We start from the raw sequence: 16,433 nt of genomic DNA on the forward strand, positions 1-16,433 counted from the left end.
CCAATGAGTCACGGCGCTCGTCGCAGTCCAACGGCCCCGCCGCCACAGCAACTGACTGCTGCATTGCACGACACCGCGGAGAATGACTCGCGATCACGCAGCCAAGGGCCTCCTGCGGTAGCGAGCAGCTGCGGTTATCGCATGAAGCGGTTACACGCGACCGCAGGCTGCCTCCTGGACTGAGCCTCATGCAAGTAGTGTGTGTTAATGCAGCGCCTTCCGCCCCGCACAGGTGGCTTCTATCGCGCCTGTAGCGCGAAGTATACGTCCGTCGGATGCGGGTATCGGACGCCTTAGACGCAGGGAATATGAATCCTACCTCGGGGAAGCGGGGAAGCGGTGAAGAGTTGCCGACGCTACCGTGCGCGGCGTTGGCTGCGAAAGGCAAAGGCAGTATATTGGCTGTCTCGTTAGCAGACTGTGGCAACAGTTTATGCCCAAGCTGTTACGAGACTCGTCTTATTTCTTCGGCATTTAGCACCGTCAAAAGACTGCGAAGTCTTAATAATCCGCAACATTAGCCTCGGGGTGCACAAATGGCGACATTTTCATTTTTCCATACTAAGAATTCTTGCAGCTTTCGGGCGCCTTCGCGTGACAATCCTAAGCACCTTCCTAAAGCAGTCCAGCGGTGTCTCCCAACAATTCGCCCGATCACGCTTGGTCGCGACGACGCCAAGCGCCCGACCTCCGGCTTGCCGAGGAGCTCGACGAGCAACACTCATCACCTCCACAAATGCACGTTCTCTCCGGCTTCCTCCTCGCCTCCAGCATCCAGCTCGTCAGGGCGCATGGTGGGCACAGCGACAGCGAACGTGTTCCCGGAGAGACTATCCAGCAGTATGCGCAGCGCCATGTGAGTGACGGAGGCATCTCTACGTGCTGCTCAGGAAGCTAATCTGTGCTCGAAATGAATTTAAGATGTCCACAGAACATCACATGTATGCGCATGCCATCCTCAACGTATGTGGTGCTGACACGAGATGGCAGAGACGCTTTCGATATCGGTAGCTTCTTCCAGCTTCATGATTTGAACCGGTGTGTCTGGCGACCTTCACAGCGTTACAAGGCCCTGACGTATGGACCACAGAGATATGTCATGGGACCGTGAAGAGATTGAGGCCGTCTATGGCGTACACCACATCTACTCGCAGCGAAAGTCAAAGGTAAACTCACCATAGCCCTCCGAGAACACATACCAACGCTCCTTCAGGACGATATCGAGCACCAGAAGAAGGCGGACCACATCGTCGACACCGTCCTCAACCTGATGGACAAGAATAGCGACGGAAAAATCAGTCTGGATGAGCTGAAAGCCGTAGGCTTGGATGGTCTGCCGAACTTTGAAGACCTCGGTGCAGAGGGGCATCACTATGACGTGGAGAGCGGTACGCCCGACACCTAACACTTGACACCGGCATCCTTCTCACCTCCGAACCCCCCTAGAATTCTTCCTGCATCACGAAGGTGAGTCAAAACACGGCGCACCTCTCTACCCCTCCCTTCCGACCCCACTGACCTGACTCACCCGGCCAGAGCAATACCACTCCACACCCGAGACACAGACCGACGAGTCCTACGTCCACCCCGAGGACCTCGAGCACTTTGCGCACCACGAGCAGATCGAGCGCGAGGAGGCCGCACGGGAGGCCAAGTACCAGGGCATCTCGGTCGAGGAGGCGCTGCAACAGCACGAGCCCGCGCCCGAAGGCGACGGCGCCGTCACCCCTCCGCCGGCCGACGGCGCACAGCAGCAGCAGCAGCAGCCGCTCGACGACGGCGAGCCCCCGCACGCCGCGGACGCGCCGCGTTTCACGCGCCTGCCCGACCTCGACAAGGAGGACCCGATCGAGCGCATCAAGAAGGCGAAGGCCGCCGGCGCCGGCGCGGACGAGTGGGGCCAGGGCGAGGACGGGTACAAGTCGCCGCGCCTGCCGGCGGACCGCCTCAAGAAGAACCTCCCGTACAAGGTACTGTCATCGGGCGAGTCGACTCTCGGATTGTTGAACGCTGACGAAAGGGTCGTGTGCAGTACAAGTTCCGTCGTGCCTGGGCTGACTTTTGATTTTTTTTTCTGTCGGTGCACAGCGGGTTCCGGTCTGCGTACGCATTGGGTGTCATCTTTTCGAGTGGGCTGTCTCTTGCTTTCCGGTTTTTGGAATGTATCATTGTATGTTGGCCAAATCGCTCTGCAGAAGCGAGATGCACTGCGCATAAAAATAACATCTGGATAAGCACACGAAAGATGAAAATACAGGCCCTCAAGTACTACATCTAAGTACTACAACTACCTATCGTCCTTCGAACATGTCCTGGAACATACCGTCCTCAACCGCCTCCCAGTCCACGTTGCCGCCGCTGCTGTACACGCTTTCGTACGACGTGATGCTCACTTGCGAGAAGAAAGGAATGAGGTCGCGGATGCTGTCGATCTGGTGTATCGAGTTGAGCAGCGGCCGGCGCAGACGGCGGGTCTCTGTCACGGGCGACTGCAGGATGCCGTGCTGGTCACGATGTTTGCCTGTCTCCTGCGCAGCTGTTAGCACGGAATAGGCAGCGTGCAGAAAAGAGAGGACGGACCCCTTCGCTCGGGAGTTGTCCGGCTGTCTCGGACAGGCGATCGAGCAGCGCGACAGGGGTAAAGTTCTCCGGTTTGTAAATGGCGTCGACGGTGTCCGTGATGAAGATCCATTGGTGGCTGCCTGTCCGTCAGCGTGCTGTCCCAACAGATAGCTCCGAACAACTTACACTTGGAACTCTTCTGTCTGAAGTACGAGCAACAGGTCAAGGAGTTTACTTGCAGCAAGAACCAAGCTCAGCTCTTCAGATCCGTCCGACGGCAGTGTCAACAGCACCGATTCGAGGACCCGATACTGCACAAGCGCGCGTGAGCGGAATCTCAACGTTTCAGAGTAATCGCGCTTACCAGCTCGGTCAGGATGGTCGGCCAGAAGCTGGACAAGTTGTGCGGCGAGAGACGGCAGAGGAGCACTCGTACACAAAGGTAGACTTCGCACTGCACGACAGGCGCGTTGACGTTCCGCAGTGTGTCGACAAGCTTTTCTTGAATGGTCGGCAGCTGGGTCAAGAACTGGTTCTTCTCCCCGCTCAGGACGACATAGGACAGCCGTCGAAGATTCAACGAGCGCAACAGCATCTCGTATTCTCTGTTGGTGAAGATATTGGCCGAGGGCGCAGTCGTGATGCGACCTAAAAATGAAGGTGAGGGATCGCGCACGTGTCTGCCGTTGAGAGACTCACTGAGCAGCTCAGTTAACGCCGACTTGTCCGTCTCGAATAACATTTTTAACAAAACCCGCCACCGCTTCCCAGCGGCTGGAGTGGAGTTGAAGCATCGGTTGTCGTTGATTATGTCGACAAGAGGGCCCCTCCAGGCTTTGATTGAGGATGCGACCTTGGTCAGCTCGCGCAGAATGCCGAGTATCGTCTCGTCCACATCTAGAGGCCTATCGAGTAGTTAGACGGGTGTGAGAGCGAATCTGAGAGCGCACTCACTTCGCTCGGCTCCTCAACGAGGGCGAAACTACTGTCGTCACTATGCTGCTGGACAGGGTCAAAATCTTGTCCGGCTCGGCCAAAAACTTGCGTAATCTCGGTACGACGTCTGAAGCAAGATAAAGGTTGACCTATGCAAAGTTAATTGTGGATGAACATGCATGTATGTGTCGGCTTACGTGGTCTACCAGGTCGGATGATGACGATGGGGCTTTGGCGGCATCCGCAACAGAAGCTGGCAGAGACGTGGAGCTGGAGTTCAGCTTCTCGTCTACTTTCAGCTCGGATCGTACTAATGTTACGTCAGAGGTATCCACAAGGGTATTGAGCAGGTGAGCGCACCACGAGGGACGGGGGACTCTCGTCCAGTTCCATTCACGCCGAATGTGGCTTGCCCGCGACGAATCCAGCTACTTTGGTCATACGATCTTCCCGCAAATAGGCACAACTCTACCATTTTGCTGTACGTGTCCTTTAGGCCACCGTTAGTGGAAGACATCGCACAGAGCGCGTTAAGCTCACCTGAAGATCCTTCCGCACTCGTTTGTCCTCCAGCGCGGTCGTCTGCGCCAGCTTGTCCGTCAAGACCGTCAAGCATCTGGGTACTATGTGAGCTTCCGATAATGCGCTAAGCGATAATCTAATTTACCGTAAGCCGTAATACACTTGAACTTTGAATTCGCGGAAGGTAGCAAGCAGATCCTTGAAGAACTGCAAGCAACGACTCCAGACTTGTACGGCAAGGGGACCCTCGAGACGCCCCAGATACTGCTCAAAAAATTCGAAGAGCATAATATCCGAACTGCAAGCGGGTTCTCATCTATCGTCAATTTAGACATGAGTGCAGAGATTGCTTACGTGGAAGGACAGAGCGTATGCCGCCTTGGTCGGTCGGTCATTCCAGGGACTCGCACTGTAATGGTCTCGCAGAGCATGTGAACTACATTCTGCGCACTGGAGGTCAAGGCATCGACTAGCTCAAACGATGCCCAGTCATCTCGCTATGGATATATTAGCCAGTTGGACGCCAGGAGAGCCATTATGCCACTTACCGTGGTATTACGATACCAGCACTCGACCACTGACTCCAGCACTTCCAGGGGATGTGCCTTGAACAAGTGTTCCAACACACGGCGACAGCGCGTTCTCGCTCGAGTGTAGATCAGGGTCAAAGATTCTTCTTGCGAGCCCCAGTGCGGCTGTGGCGGAACGACCAGCTGCTCCCATAAAGCCCAAAGAACTCGGATCGCTTCCTGCATGCAACGAGGGTCGGAAGGTTTGATCTGTCATTAGGACTTTAGCATCGCGTACCAAAGACAGATAGGTTTCTGAATCACCTGCGCTGGGTCCTCGGATGCCACAGGCCCTGAGTCGGTACTGAAGACATTGGATACGTACCCTAGAAGCCCGCCGGCATCCTGGCCAGACTTTTCAGGCAGCATCTCGTCCTCCACTTGACTCGAGTCTGGTGTCTGTGACAAGCTCAAAAGAACTAAACGTTCCAAGGCGTTTAGCAACATGATGAAGTCTGCATCCGTAGTATACACGGATACGTCGGCCAGCGAGGCGTTCATTTCTGACGCTTGAGCAACCTCGGAGAGAGCGTCCCTGAGCTGGCGGCAGATACAGTCGTTAAGAGGTATAATAGCCGGGAGGAGCATGTCGTGAAATTGGGGTATCGTCATGAGGATGAAGTCCAGCCAGTGTTGTAGGATAGCGCGATTGGAGGGTATCGAGACACCGTCGATTAAGGTCTGTGTGAACAAGGGATTGACTGTAAACAGAGGTGCAGATATCTTGCCACCGCTGTCAGGTCCTCGCTCGGGAGCTTTGGGGCCACGGGATGAATCATACTGAATCCTTGCGCTAGAAGCGGAAATGACGGAGTGAAGGAGGTGTAGGAGCCTGTTCTGTATATCCAGTCTTCCAGTGTGGACACAAGTAAACAGTTTCCCGACAACGTCATTCTCTGTGGCTTGTAACAAAATCAGGTCAACTTCTCCACGTGCAATCAGGGCTTGTAGGAGGTCGACGACCGATGATTGTAGTATCTCGTTGGACGGACCCATCGTTAACGAGAGTTTGGACTTCGGCTCCGACTTGAGATAACTGCGTGCCTGAGGTTAATACGGCCTGTCATTCGTTAGAGATTGGACGTACCCCAACAAGGCACTCAAGATGACATCCATGTAGCTGGTTTCTGGTGCACTGTTGACGACTTCACAAGCTTAGCATTTCAGTCGAATTTCGAAGTCGGCAAACACGCTTACCGCTTCTTGCTCGCTCACGAACTGCTGCATGAGACGATCGACTTATGGGCGTCGCTCTAGCAAGCTTGTTCAGCCCTTGGCCTCCAAGCTTCACGACAGAAAGCAGTATGCTCATAACATGGATGATATACCGCTGGTCGAAGGGGCGGTCGTACTCGTAGCGTTCGATCGGCCTTCCGTTCAGCTCTGGCACGACGGTGGATCGTCTTATAGCAGGGTCACATAGGTCATAGATTAATGGGTCAAGGATACTAGAAACGGTTGTGAGCACTTGTGATACAGAAATCTTGGATGGGAATACCGCAGATAGCTCTTGAGACTGCAACGAATCCAAGTCTCGCCGATCCTTCGTAAATTGGGGTCATCACTCTTCAGCGTGTCGAGGACAATCATCATGGGTACTTTCAATCTGAAACCCAGGGCAGCGCTATCGTCTTGGGTGATGTCAGTAGTCTCACAGTGTAGATTGAAAAGTATTTACCTGTTAACCGCCACAATACTCCGAAAGCCTCACAAGCTTCTCGAACCTCAAGCGAGTCGCGAGATGTCAAGCTCTGCGAGATGATGGCAACTATTTGATGAGAACCAGCAGTGTTCTCGAGAGACCAAATAAGGTTAACAGCGCGTTGGTGGTATGACGACCAAGCTGGGCGTAGATGTCTCAGCAGCTTACGGTTACTGTTAGACAGATTTGGCATGTTGCATAGGGATGCTTACGGGAATGCCCAACGCCGACAGAGCACTTCGTTTGTCTATGGACAACCTCGGCTCTAGACAAGTGGTTTCGTGCAAAACGATCACCGTAGACACCGAATTGTCGAGCACCGGGAATACTGTAGCCTGGTCATTGTCGGCTTACGAAAGTCATGATAAGTAGAAGCAAATACCTTGTCCTTGATGCACTCCAGCACTGAAGACAACCACTCGTCCGGTTTCCAAGCTAGAGTGACAGCTTGTTCAGCGTTGACCTGCAGCTGCTGTGCCATGTTTCTTAAAAGCACAAGGGATTTGACGAAGGTTTCGCGGATGGAGAGGTTCGCCGGGTTCGTCGAAAGTGCTTTAGCGGAGTACATGCTGAGGTTTGTCATATCATCGAGGACTGCGACCAATGGAGAAGTCGCCTGACTCTCGACAACAAAACCGGGAGCGTTCTCAATGCCATAAAATGTGCACGCGAAAGCATAGGCCGGCTGACCGGAAGTCGACTTCGCTTCGTCACTTGTGATACCAGGCCACTCCTTCAGATAGGCTATCCGGATGTGCTTGGATAGTTCATATAGCAAGGCGAGACATTCCATGGACGAATTACGTGATATATGCCCTGGCTTCGTTCTTGCAGAAACCTACGCGTTATGAGCTCAAGACATTACCAAGGAGGTTGGATGCGAACTCACCACCAACGCCTCCAACGTTGCCGCGAAACATATTGGGAGATGGATGGCCTCTACCTCCTCGTCATGCGAATGGAATGTAGTAACAATAAATGCTACCATCTTGATGCCTTCGACCCGATCGTCTTCGGCGCATACATCAGACAGTGCAGCGTTTAGGAGCTGTTTCCAGAGTGCGAGCGGCTCAACGGCTTCATAGAGAGTACTTGCAGTCATAGACATCTGCATCACATGAGTGACAGAATTCTCAAAGGGAGCAATATATCCCAACCTCGTCGCCTGGGTCGGCTCCCGACTCAATGCCCTGCTTAAGGGCTCGGAAGGCATCGAAAATCAGCGCCTCTGTTAAAGGTGCTCCAATTTCCCACTTGTCCAGCAGAGAGATAAAGATCTTGAAGGGACGAGACGGGGAGTATTCGGCGGAAGGGCCGAAGATATCCTCCTATAAACACTACTATCAGCTAAATCGTAGGTATTTCGTAGCTTGACCTACCCTTAGAGTCGTCGTTAATAGAGGAAGGCCATGCACCTTGAAATACTGCATCTGCTGCTGAGTGTTCTCGTCTGCGCTTAGGAGCCAATGATATAGGCGACGATTCAGGGCTAAGTCCCTGCGCAACACCACGCTCGTAGCGGCACGCATGAGGATCGAACGATCTTCTTCCGGGGCATTCTTAACTGCAATGCTATTCAATGGCAAGGACTGGCAGAGGACATCGAGCGCTCCTCTTCGAACGAGGGAGTCGTCGTCTTCGAGAGCAGCAGAGACAGCCCTGATCATGAGACCAATGTCTCGACCCACTATAGTAACAATATCTATCGCCTCAAAATGAGTAAATATCTGGGAAAGGAGTAGGATCGAGTATATATGTACCTTCGTCGGGCTTGAGTTTGGGCAGCCTCCTCGAGAGAAAGTTCAATGCAGTGCCCCGCGAGGATGGGGATGTCAACATGACCAGCCAGATATTTTGGAGGAAGAAGGATGGCGACACAGTTCCGGACAAGCGGTCCAAAAGGCCAAGGACCTTGTCGAAGAACTCGCCGTTTTCTTCTTCCAGTCCGGGCAGCAGGGCGAGAATGAAGGACTTCATGACTGGACGAAGACCAGCTTGTAGAGGAAGATAATGCGTGTCGAACAGATTCAAAAGGGTGGGCTTAAGACATGTCTATGTCAGGGTATCTGGTTTCCTCGGTCATGGACATACCTTGACTGATGTAGCGGCGTACTCAAAGAATGGGAAGAGGCCTGATGACCAGAGAGGCAAATCACGTAGCAGGCCTTCCGACTGACGAGCGCACGGTAGTTAGTGTCATACGTAGTACTTGGAACAGATACGTACACCCAATACCGCCAATATATGCGCATACACGTCTAGAGCTCGCTGGTGGACTCCTGTAGGTAGCGCGGGATTGAGGCATTGTGACAACCGCTTCGCTACGATGACCTTCCGTGGAATCTCCTTAAATTGAATATACGCTTGGAATGTCTAATTAATTGCTCAAGGGCTGGTCTATACGCGGGCATAGCACTTCACTTGCCTTCAGCAATTGCTTTAGGAACGAGATGAAGTCTGCCCATTCGTGGACACTGTCGAAGGAAATCAGGCACTTCTCAACCTGCTGTGTATACTTCTTGTATTTAGGATCATTGGCATAGGCAGGTGGGACGACTGGGTGGTACTTCAGCTACGGTTCAGCGTACAATTCAAGCGTCACGTACCCCCGGATGCAGTTACACCCAGCTTCAAGTACAGATCTGACTGAGCACCATCCGACTGTGACGGCCCGCCATCCGACATTTCAGGTTCAGAATGCTGTACCACAAAGAAATGAAAAGTCAAATGAGAGTGGAGAACGAAGCAGGTATCGCTGTGCAGTCACGGTCTCAAGCGCACGTGGAATCATGGCAGACGCGACTGCGCGACTACGTTTCGTCATCGCCTGCTACACCACACACGCAAGGCAAGAAATTAATATAATCCAATGACACGGACTATTCTAGCTGTGGACAGCATGGGATTACAAGTAGTACATACGCTGCAGACGAGGAAATAAATAATTGAGCGCAAAGCAGTCAAGAGAGCATCAGAGCACAGAGTCAGGGCCGGAGGGGGTATCTGCCAGAGACGACGATTGCGTGGTGCGCTTCTTGGGGGCAGAGACAGAGTCTGCACCCGCGGACTGAGCTCGCGATGAGGGAGTGGCGAACCCACCCCTGCCTCTTCCCCGCCCGGATGTCGCCCCAGACAACCTGGGGATCGGAAGGGTGCCCATGCCTGGCAGAAGTTCACCACCTCCAATCATAGCAAGAGCGGTCGCTTGCGTGGCAGCCGGGATGGGGGGAGGCTGCACGGCATGCGCGGCGGCGTATTCAGACTCTTTGTCTCCTATCCACGTTTTTGCAAACCATCGTCCACCAGCTATGCCTCTAATCTCACGCTGAGCCTGACGCCATTTGCGAATTTTTTTGCCGCTCTTGTCAAGTGGCATGACGGGAGCTAGGCCAGTCGGGATCTTGGGGGCAGGGAGCACAGGGAAGGGCTTGGTCGGGAGAGGATATAAAGGGAGAGGCACGCCTTCCAAATTGATATCCTCGTCGGCCGGAATTGGTCCGATTGGGATGGTATGACTTGGCAAAGGTAGATCGTCAAAGTGAGGACTGGGTTCATCATGAGGCGGAGTGGAAGCTCCCGTTCCTACATACACTGTTCAGAATGGAATGTTCAACACAGCCTCTAAAGGGAATCGGTAGCAACATACCGTCACTGAATACATTCACATCGTCTCTCATATGGGGTGGAATGGCCTTGGAAGTTCTAGTTGCAACAGTTAGCGGCGCGAGGGATGTGTTTTGTACGAGAAGCCTTACTTGGGTGCGCGTTTGCGAGGAGCACGCTGCCCCGCCGCTTTCGGTGCGCCTCCTCGCTTCCTGGGCGGACTGACACCAGGCGCAGAGAGTGAAGTATTTGCAGGAATTGTGATAGTACCGAGACCATCGGTGCTCGTGGTAACACCGGAGACAATGATCGGAGATGTATCTAGAGTGACCGATGTGAGGTTCGACGATACGACTGTACTGAAGCTACGAACCTGTACGCGCAATACCTGCCTTTGCCCTAGCCCCTCGGCCTCTACCTCTCCCCCGACCAGTCGTAGTGCCTCGCTTGGCGCCAGCTCCCCGTTTCTCGGTGGGGACAGGAGCGGGGACGACGGCGGCCGGAGCTCCTGCTCTAGGTTCCTCCTCGTCGTCGTCAATGAGCTGATCCTCTTCTTCATCCTCGTCTTCCTCGTCCTCCGACTCGAGCTTGGGTTCTTCCTTCCTTCCTGAGGGCCCAGCAGGGGGAGCAGCCCGAAGCTTGTTATCGTTCATGACAAGCTTCACTCTGAATTTAGTCTGCCGTCCCGGACTCGGCTGGGGCTCAGGTGTCTCCTCCTCCTTGAGTGTCGAGATTTGCGGAGCGTCCATGTCCACATCCTCGTTCATGTTGCGAAAACGGTGGTCGGAACGAGAGTGATCTTGCTGTGTTTCACCGTTGGGATCGTATTGGATCCAGGGAGAGACGCGGAACATTGTTGTGTTTAGGAGCTGTCCGTATTCAGCGCATAGCAGGTTCGGGTGAAGGGCAGCACTTGGTAGTGAGAAGAGCAATCACTGACATCAGGCGGCAACTGACCCAAGTTGCAACACAATCAGAGCGCTGGTATGTCGCAGCAGCTTATATATGAGACCGGAGAAATGGGTGTAGGAACTGGATATATACATCTGGGAATGGTACACGCTAGACATGCCTAGGAAAGGATTCAATTCTTACACCCATATGGTGTCTACGAGGATCGCACTATAACCCGGGCACGACACAACCTCGAAATAATCATCGAGAGGCTGTCTGGCCGGTAGAGAGGGTTCGTCTGTAGTACCAATAATGTAGCGCATTTTTTCTCCAAACAAGATTGGTTCAAGACAGCGTCGGAGGAGGAACAAGCTCCCGTCTTGCCCTTTGGGCGTCACTCTGGAAAGTTGCACGTGATGACACTCCGGCGGGTGACCCCGACTTTCTCGCGTAGCGAACCTCACCCTCGACGAATCACTTTGGCCTCCGGCTCTGAGTCGCCTGTAAGCACGACTGTATACTCCTTTGATGCTACTCTCAGATACTCTGCTCTCTAGTTCTCTCCTCTAACCCATAACACACTCGTTGGGTCGGAACTAAGCAGGCGAAGACATGGCCTCCTCCACCGTGAACGTACGTTCTACTGTCCAGTATACCACGCAACCGAGACTCTGAGCTGGCATTCTGCTCTGTAGGTGGTACGTTACACGGCTCTCTTGTCTGGTGTCTTCTACGGTATCACCCACCGCCGCTCGCTTCAAAAAGCTCACGATGAGGAGAAGAAGGAGCACGCCATTCACGAGCGCGAGCATTTGATCGCACAGGCGAAGGAGGCGTGGAAGAAGAAACAGGAGGGTTCCAAGGACGGCGGTAAGTCTTCTGCCAGCTACGGTTGCACTGCAAGTCATTTATGTCGAACTCTTGCAGTCGTCACAAACCCGGAAGACCCACGATTCGACCTGGAGAAGCTTATTGCAAAGTGGGAGAGCGAGTCAAAATAACCTTGACACAACCTATCCGGGTGTTCTTCCCTCTTAGACTTAGCATTCCCGCCTGGTACCTATAGCTTTTGGCGCATACCTAATGGCATTGTATATTCGCGACGAACTGCCCGCATCTGTTATTTTCCGCAATTGCCATTATTAATGCCCTATGGGTGGTGCATCAATAGAGGACTACGTAGAGTAGGATTGAATGTACAGTTGAGTTTGCACAAAGCCAGCGGCAGAGGCACATCTCGGGCGCGTAATCAGAGTAAGGCACTTTGCACTTGGTCCGGTACTTGAACCACTACCACCGCCGTGAAACATACCCCTCTCGTGTCTGTGCTCTTAGTTTGTACGCAATGAAGCCCCAAATGTTGGAAGAAGAGGAGGATGACTTTCAGGCCGAGGAGGAGAACAAGCTCATTAACGAGGTGCGCGCTGTTGACCTTCTATTCGCAGTTTTATCCTTAATTTCAGCTCGTTACGTAGGAATACAAGACATGGTGCGCGTTCTACATGTCATTTGCACTGCTCTTTGCCTCACTAGCCGCGTTTTCAGGAAAAAGAACGCGCCGTTCCTGTACGATGTCGTGATCACTCACGCGCTGGACTGGCCCAGCCTGACGTGTCAGTGGTTCCCTGACAAGGAGTCGTGAGTATGATAGACACCATACATGCATCCACGCCTTCCAACCGCTATGCAGACCACCGAATAAGCCTTACACTGTCCATCGTCTCCTGCTCGGCACGCACACGTCTGGCCAAGCCCAGGATTACCTCCAAATCGCTGAACTACACCTTCCAAAACGTGATGGCAGCCCTTCCGCCGATAAGCTCGACCGGTCAGACTATGACGACGAGCGTGGCGAGCTCGGTGGCCATTCTATCCCGCCACAGCCACGCATTAACATCATCCAGAAAATCAACCACAAGGGGGAGGTCAACAGGGCGCGTTATATGCCCCAGAATCCCGATCTCATCGCGACAAAGGCTGTGTCGGGCGAGATCTATGTGTTCGACCGTACGAAGCACCCTAGCGAGCCGGAGCGCGGCGGTCAGTGCAGGCCCGATATCACCTTGGTTGGACAGCGCAAAGAAGGGTGAAGTTTTGCATTGTTTGAATGATGCGAAGAGCTAAACCTTTGTCAGATATGGCCTTGCCTGGAGCCCGGTGAAGAAGGGCCATATTCTCGGTGCCTCGGAGGACATGACTATTTGTCACTGGTAAGCTCGGCACAGGTACCCCAACCTTCCTTCTAATTCGTCAGCTCTCGCCTTCAGGGACATTAATTCCTACACCAAAGCGAAAACACAAATTGAGCCGACAACCGTCTTCCGTGGTCACACGTCCGTGGTTGGGGTATATGAATTAGTCTTACGGAGCTCTGCTATGCCCTAACCTGGCCTCTGATAGGATGTCGACTGGCATGCAACACGAGACTGGAACTTTGCCAGTGTTGGAGACGACAAGATGCTCATGGTGTACGTCCCATATTCCTTGTATGAGACGGATATGTCGAGTGTGCTCACGTAAGCATTGCAGTTGGGATACGAGGGCATCCTCGGCACCAGTTTTTCAATTGCAGGCCCATGACCGGGAGATCTTGGCGGTGGCGTACAGCCCTTCGATCGAGCACTTGCTTTTGACTGGCAGTGCAGACAACGTTTGTTCTTCTGTGCACGCCCGTAACGATTTAAAACTCATTGAAATGCTGCATAGACTATTGCCCTGCACGATATGCGCAATACTCACAACAAGCTACACACCTTCGACGGTCACACAGACGAAGTTTTGCACTTGACTTGGTCCCCTCACAACCCGAGCATTTTCGCCTCAGCTTCGAGCGACAGGAGGATTAACACATGGGACCTGTCAAGAATTGGTTTCGAACAGACGCCTGACGATCAGGAAGACGGTCCTCCGGAGCTTATATTCGTCCACGGTGGTAGGTAAAATGGATTAGGGTTGATTCATGATATTAACATTGTTCTGCAGGCCACACGGCTAGGCCCACGGATTTCTGCTGGGCACCCGGCGAAGGCGAGAACTGGACGGCTTCGAGCACTTCAGAAGACAACATTGTTATGGTGTGGCAGCCGACGATGCGTATCTGGGCGGGAGAGGAGGTCAAGGTTGACGAGAAGGAGCTTGAAGACGAGTCAGCGATGCAGGGTGTCGAGAGCACGGAGTCCGGTACGGCAGGAGGCAGTGGAGACAAAGCATGATAGATAGCAAGTTCAACTAAATGCCGACGAGACCCTTGTGATACATCGTGATTCCAGATTATTTTGAGGTGCTTCATCCATCTACATACGCGCGGGGTTATAAGAAGATGAGCCTCAGCAGCTCAAAGATAACTATGCAACAGTGTTAGCGAAGGTCAGACGAGCGGAATGTAGACGTACCACCGCCCATGACAACAAAAACAATAGCGCCGAGTGCCCACAAGCTGATTGGACTCCGCTTCGCGAGCCTCTCCTGACGAGACTGTTTTACGGGGTTCTTGCCAGCCCGCGCTCTGTTCGCGAACTGAGCGTTCCTCTGGCGCATCTCAAATTCGGTTGGCTAATAACGAGCAGATATTGAGCGTGAACACAGCATATAATTTGGTAACACAGACCATGATTGGCGAGTACTTGGATAGTTAAAAGAAACGACTGGGCTGGGTATACTGACTGGTGGTGTTGAAGCAACGTCTGGACTACCCAAGCGACGTGTCTGTACCACTTGGCGCCCACACCACGTTGCAATTGCCAGCATCCGCTTTCAGAACTCGAAGGCTTCCCGATGGATCTGGCTCAGATCACTCCGCAACATTCACGATGGCCAGAAAGGCCTCACTCAAATCAGCGCTCTCCTCACAGCAGTCCCGACTGAAGAAGAAACAGGGTGCGATTCAAGCCGCGCAAGCTGCAGAACAGCGGGGCAAGAGGGCGCCGCTGACGAAAGATACCAAGGGCAAAGCAAAAGCTACGACTGCCCAGGATGTCATTTTACCATTTAACCCCACCGATACGATACTGCTTATTGGAGAAGGCAGCTTCTCCTTCACGCGTGCTCTCGTCTCCGAGCCACCACCTGCCTTACAGTATCTCCCGGCAAGCAGTGTTGTAGCGACAACTTATGATACCGAGGCCGAGTGTTTTGAAAAGTATCCCGAGGCGCAAGCCATCGTCGAGGAGATCCGTGCCAAAGGCGCGGAAGTGTTCTTCGACGTAGACGCTACCAAGCTTGAGAAAGTGGTCACTCTGCGGAATCGCAAATTTGACAAGATTATGTGGAATTTTCCTCATGCAGGTACGTAGTCCCTCATCCGCGCCATCCAATTCCCACTAACTTATCATCTCCAGGAAAGGGTATCGCTGACCAAGACCGCAATATCTTGAGTAATCAAGTCCTGCTTCTGGGTTTTCTGAGGTCGGCCGCTCATCTGCTCAGGAGGGGGCAGGCTCCCTCCTTGGCCTCGCGTAAGAAGAGGCAGGCAGACAGTTCCGATCGAGAAGACGGCGAGTCCGCCGATGAAGCTGAGGGCTCAGGATCTGCTGAAATTCGTGGCACCATCCTTGTGACTTTAAGAAACGTGCCGCCATACACCCTATGGCACGTATTTATTGCATAAGCCGTTTGAATGAAATGTGAGCTAACTTCTCTACGTACTACAGGGATCTTCCTCGACTGGCCAAGAGTCCACCGCCACCAAAGGCATCAGGCGAATCCACGAATCCGTCTTACGTCCAGCTCCGATCGTTCGTTTTCCACCGCAGCCTGTGGAAAGGCTACCAGCACAAAATGACGAAGGGAGAGCGTGTACATGGTACAGGGACCACAGGACAAGGCGGCGAAGATCGGACTTGGGAGTTTTATCTCAAAGACTAGTACTCTATTTTCTGTAGATATTGCTCTCTAGTCTGCTGCCGTATCTTCGTCCGCGATGGGCTGCTCCCAGCCCTGGGGTCCTAGGACCCCATCGCTTCTAGGCTACAATCTCATTTTCCCGTCATGAGGCTAACGGCTTGTATCATCTAGTCCATGGATGAACGTTTGATTTGAATGCTCGTCAAGGCATTGAAACACTGCTGTCTCGGCCTGAGGGGCCTGTGAATCCGGGGGTCGGGTGTATCTTAAGCACGGTTTCCGGCCTGCAGGAATTGCAATTGCCGTGTACCGTCACGAAGGCCTTGCTCAACGCTATCTGTACCTTTCCTTCGAAACCTTTTTGTTGTCCGCCAAGATGCAATATCGGGTCCCCCAGTACTCGGGAGAAATCAAGGTCTCGTTTCCGGCAGAGCATGTCCTCCTGCTCACGCTGAACAGGCCGAAGTCTCTGAATGCCATGACGCCCACTATGGATGCAGACATTGACAGGATCTTGAGTTGGGTAGAGGAGGAACCTAGCATCTGGTATGTGTACCGCATGCTCTACGCTTCGCGCCGCACTAATGAGATCCTGCAGGGTTTCTATCATTACTGGTGAAGGCCGCACCTTCTGCGCGGGTGCAGACCTCATCGCGTGAGCACGAATCTTGTTAACCCTTGGGACCCTCTGAGCGTAGCGTTCACAGGTGGAACAAGCGTGCCAACTCTGAGAAGACCCCTGAGAGCGAGTGCAAAGATGACCGAACTCGCCAGGAACGGCTTCGGCTCCATCTCGCGCAGGC

The 16,433-nt window shown here is 53.2% G+C and overlaps 8 protein-coding genes across 8 annotated transcripts in view; 5 read left to right on the forward strand and 3 right to left on the reverse strand.

Annotated features, from left to right (window-relative positions):
- Positions 1-733: 733 nt before the first annotated feature.
- Positions 734-2,212, forward strand: PHACADRAFT_248036 (uncharacterized protein; the record flags this gene model as incomplete). Its single annotated transcript, XM_007390784.1, has 8 exons — positions 734-856; positions 922-941; positions 991-1,038; positions 1,091-1,166; positions 1,214-1,388; positions 1,447-1,467; positions 1,537-1,970; positions 2,033-2,212. 8 exons carry the CDS (start codon positions 737-739, stop codon positions 2,063-2,065), a joined length of 927 nt encoding a protein of 308 aa, XP_007390846.1. The 3' UTR covers positions 2,066-2,212.
- Positions 2,213-2,236: 24 nt separating this feature from the next.
- PHACADRAFT_180553 (uncharacterized protein) lies at positions 2,237-9,033 on the reverse strand. Its single transcript, XM_007390785.1, has 26 exons — positions 8,898-9,033; positions 8,717-8,847; positions 8,518-8,664; positions 8,383-8,463; positions 8,052-8,343; positions 7,671-7,993; positions 7,449-7,619; positions 7,181-7,399; positions 6,674-7,129; positions 6,504-6,626; positions 6,268-6,454; positions 6,088-6,220; positions 5,787-6,037; positions 5,677-5,734; positions 4,854-5,625; positions 4,569-4,799; positions 4,375-4,517; positions 4,166-4,318; positions 4,039-4,114; positions 3,859-3,988; positions 3,696-3,808; positions 3,517-3,647; positions 2,927-3,467; positions 2,749-2,873; positions 2,581-2,698; positions 2,237-2,528 (listed from the first exon to the last, which is right to left on the reverse strand). Exons 1-26 carry the CDS (start codon positions 8,974-8,976, stop codon positions 2,292-2,294), a joined length of 5,421 nt encoding a protein of 1,806 aa, XP_007390847.1. The 5' UTR covers positions 8,977-9,033; the 3' UTR covers positions 2,237-2,291.
- A 163-nt stretch (positions 9,034-9,196) lies between these two features.
- Positions 9,197-10,779, reverse strand: PHACADRAFT_248039 (uncharacterized protein). Its single transcript, XM_007390786.1, has 4 exons — positions 10,268-10,779; positions 10,047-10,215; positions 9,938-9,993; positions 9,197-9,882 (listed from the first exon to the last, which is right to left on the reverse strand). Exons 1-4 carry the CDS (start codon positions 10,746-10,748, stop codon positions 9,263-9,265), a joined length of 1,326 nt encoding a protein of 441 aa, XP_007390848.1. The 5' UTR covers positions 10,749-10,779; the 3' UTR covers positions 9,197-9,262.
- A 519-nt stretch (positions 10,780-11,298) lies between these two features.
- Positions 11,299-11,980, forward strand: PHACADRAFT_248042 (uncharacterized protein). The gene is made up of 3 exons (XM_007390787.1): positions 11,299-11,421; positions 11,484-11,658; positions 11,716-11,980. The coding sequence occupies exons 1-3, from the start codon at positions 11,401-11,403 to the stop codon at positions 11,787-11,789; spliced, it is 270 nt and encodes an 89-aa protein (XP_007390849.1). The 5' UTR covers positions 11,299-11,400; the 3' UTR covers positions 11,790-11,980.
- A 165-nt stretch (positions 11,981-12,145) lies between these two features.
- PHACADRAFT_85303 (uncharacterized protein) lies at positions 12,146-14,000 on the forward strand (the record flags this gene model as incomplete). The annotated part of the gene is made up of 10 exons (XM_007390788.1): positions 12,146-12,205; positions 12,264-12,277; positions 12,334-12,426; positions 12,479-12,874; positions 12,924-12,998; positions 13,056-13,134; positions 13,189-13,256; positions 13,318-13,438; positions 13,495-13,720; positions 13,771-14,000. The coding sequence occupies 10 exons, from the start codon at positions 12,146-12,148 to the stop codon at positions 13,998-14,000; spliced, it is 1,362 nt and encodes a 453-aa protein (XP_007390850.1).
- Positions 14,001-14,097: 97 nt separating this feature from the next.
- Positions 14,098-14,340, reverse strand: PHACADRAFT_85316 (uncharacterized protein; the record flags this gene model as incomplete). Its single annotated transcript, XM_007390789.1, has 2 exons — positions 14,098-14,132; positions 14,181-14,340. Coding segments are annotated over 2 exons (195 nt in total), but the record flags the coding sequence as incomplete, so codon positions are not given.
- Positions 14,341-14,597: 257 nt separating this feature from the next.
- Positions 14,598-15,651, forward strand: PHACADRAFT_156688 (uncharacterized protein; the record flags this gene model as incomplete). The annotated part of the gene is made up of 3 exons (XM_007390790.1): positions 14,598-15,072; positions 15,126-15,379; positions 15,460-15,651. 3 exons carry the CDS (start codon positions 14,598-14,600, stop codon positions 15,649-15,651), a joined length of 921 nt encoding a protein of 306 aa, XP_007390852.1.
- A 305-nt stretch (positions 15,652-15,956) lies between these two features.
- Positions 15,957-16,433, forward strand: part of PHACADRAFT_248045 (uncharacterized protein) — a 1,860-nt gene continuing 1,383 nt past the window's right edge. Inside the window, exons 1-2 of the mRNA XM_007390791.1 lie at positions 15,957-16,176; positions 16,229-16,285. Coding sequence (XP_007390853.1) covers positions 16,007-16,176; positions 16,229-16,285 — 227 coding nt within the window. The 5' untranslated portion in view covers positions 15,957-16,006. The remainder of the gene's footprint in view (positions 16,177-16,228; positions 16,286-16,433) is intronic.

Source organism: Phanerochaete carnosa (assembly GCF_000300595.1).
Source record: "Phanerochaete carnosa HHB-10118-sp unplaced genomic scaffold PHACAscaffold_1, whole genome shotgun sequence".
NCBI lineage: Eukaryota > Fungi > Basidiomycota > Agaricomycetes > Polyporales > Phanerochaetaceae > Phanerochaete > Phanerochaete carnosa.

Bases quoted from the DNA above. Each gene is read 5' to 3' on its own strand.
- PHACADRAFT_180553 (XM_007390785.1), bottom strand. From the start codon at position 8,976: ATGTCGGATGGCGGGCCGTCACAGTCGGATGGTGCTCAGTCAGATCTG. The intron at 4,800-4,853 runs GTGATTCAGAAA...TCCTAATGACAG, and splicing joins CATCCGAGGACCCAGCGCAG to ATCAAACCTTCCGACCCTCG. The intron at 3,648-3,695 runs GTAAGCCGACAC...AACTTTGCATAG, and splicing joins CATCCGACCTGGTAGACCAC to GTCAACCTTTATCTTGCTTC.
- PHACADRAFT_248042 (XM_007390787.1), top strand. From the start codon at position 11,401: ATGGCCTCCTCCACCGTGAAC. The intron at 11,422-11,483 runs GTACGTTCTACT...TCTGCTCTGTAG, and splicing joins TGGCCTCCTCCACCGTGAAC to GTGGTACGTTACACGGCTCT. The intron at 11,659-11,715 runs GTAAGTCTTCTG...GAACTCTTGCAG, and splicing joins GGAGGGTTCCAAGGACGGCG to TCGTCACAAACCCGGAAGAC.
- PHACADRAFT_248039 (XM_007390786.1), bottom strand. From the start codon at position 10,748: ATGTTCCGCGTCTCTCCCTGGATCCAATACGATCCCAACGGTGAAACA. The intron at 9,994-10,046 runs GTAAGGCTTCTC...TGTTGCAACTAG, and splicing joins CCTCGCAAACGCGCACCCAA to AACTTCCAAGGCCATTCCAC. The intron at 9,883-9,937 runs GTATGTTGCTAC...CATTCTGAACAG, and splicing joins TGTGAATGTATTCAGTGACG to TGTATGTAGGAACGGGAGCT.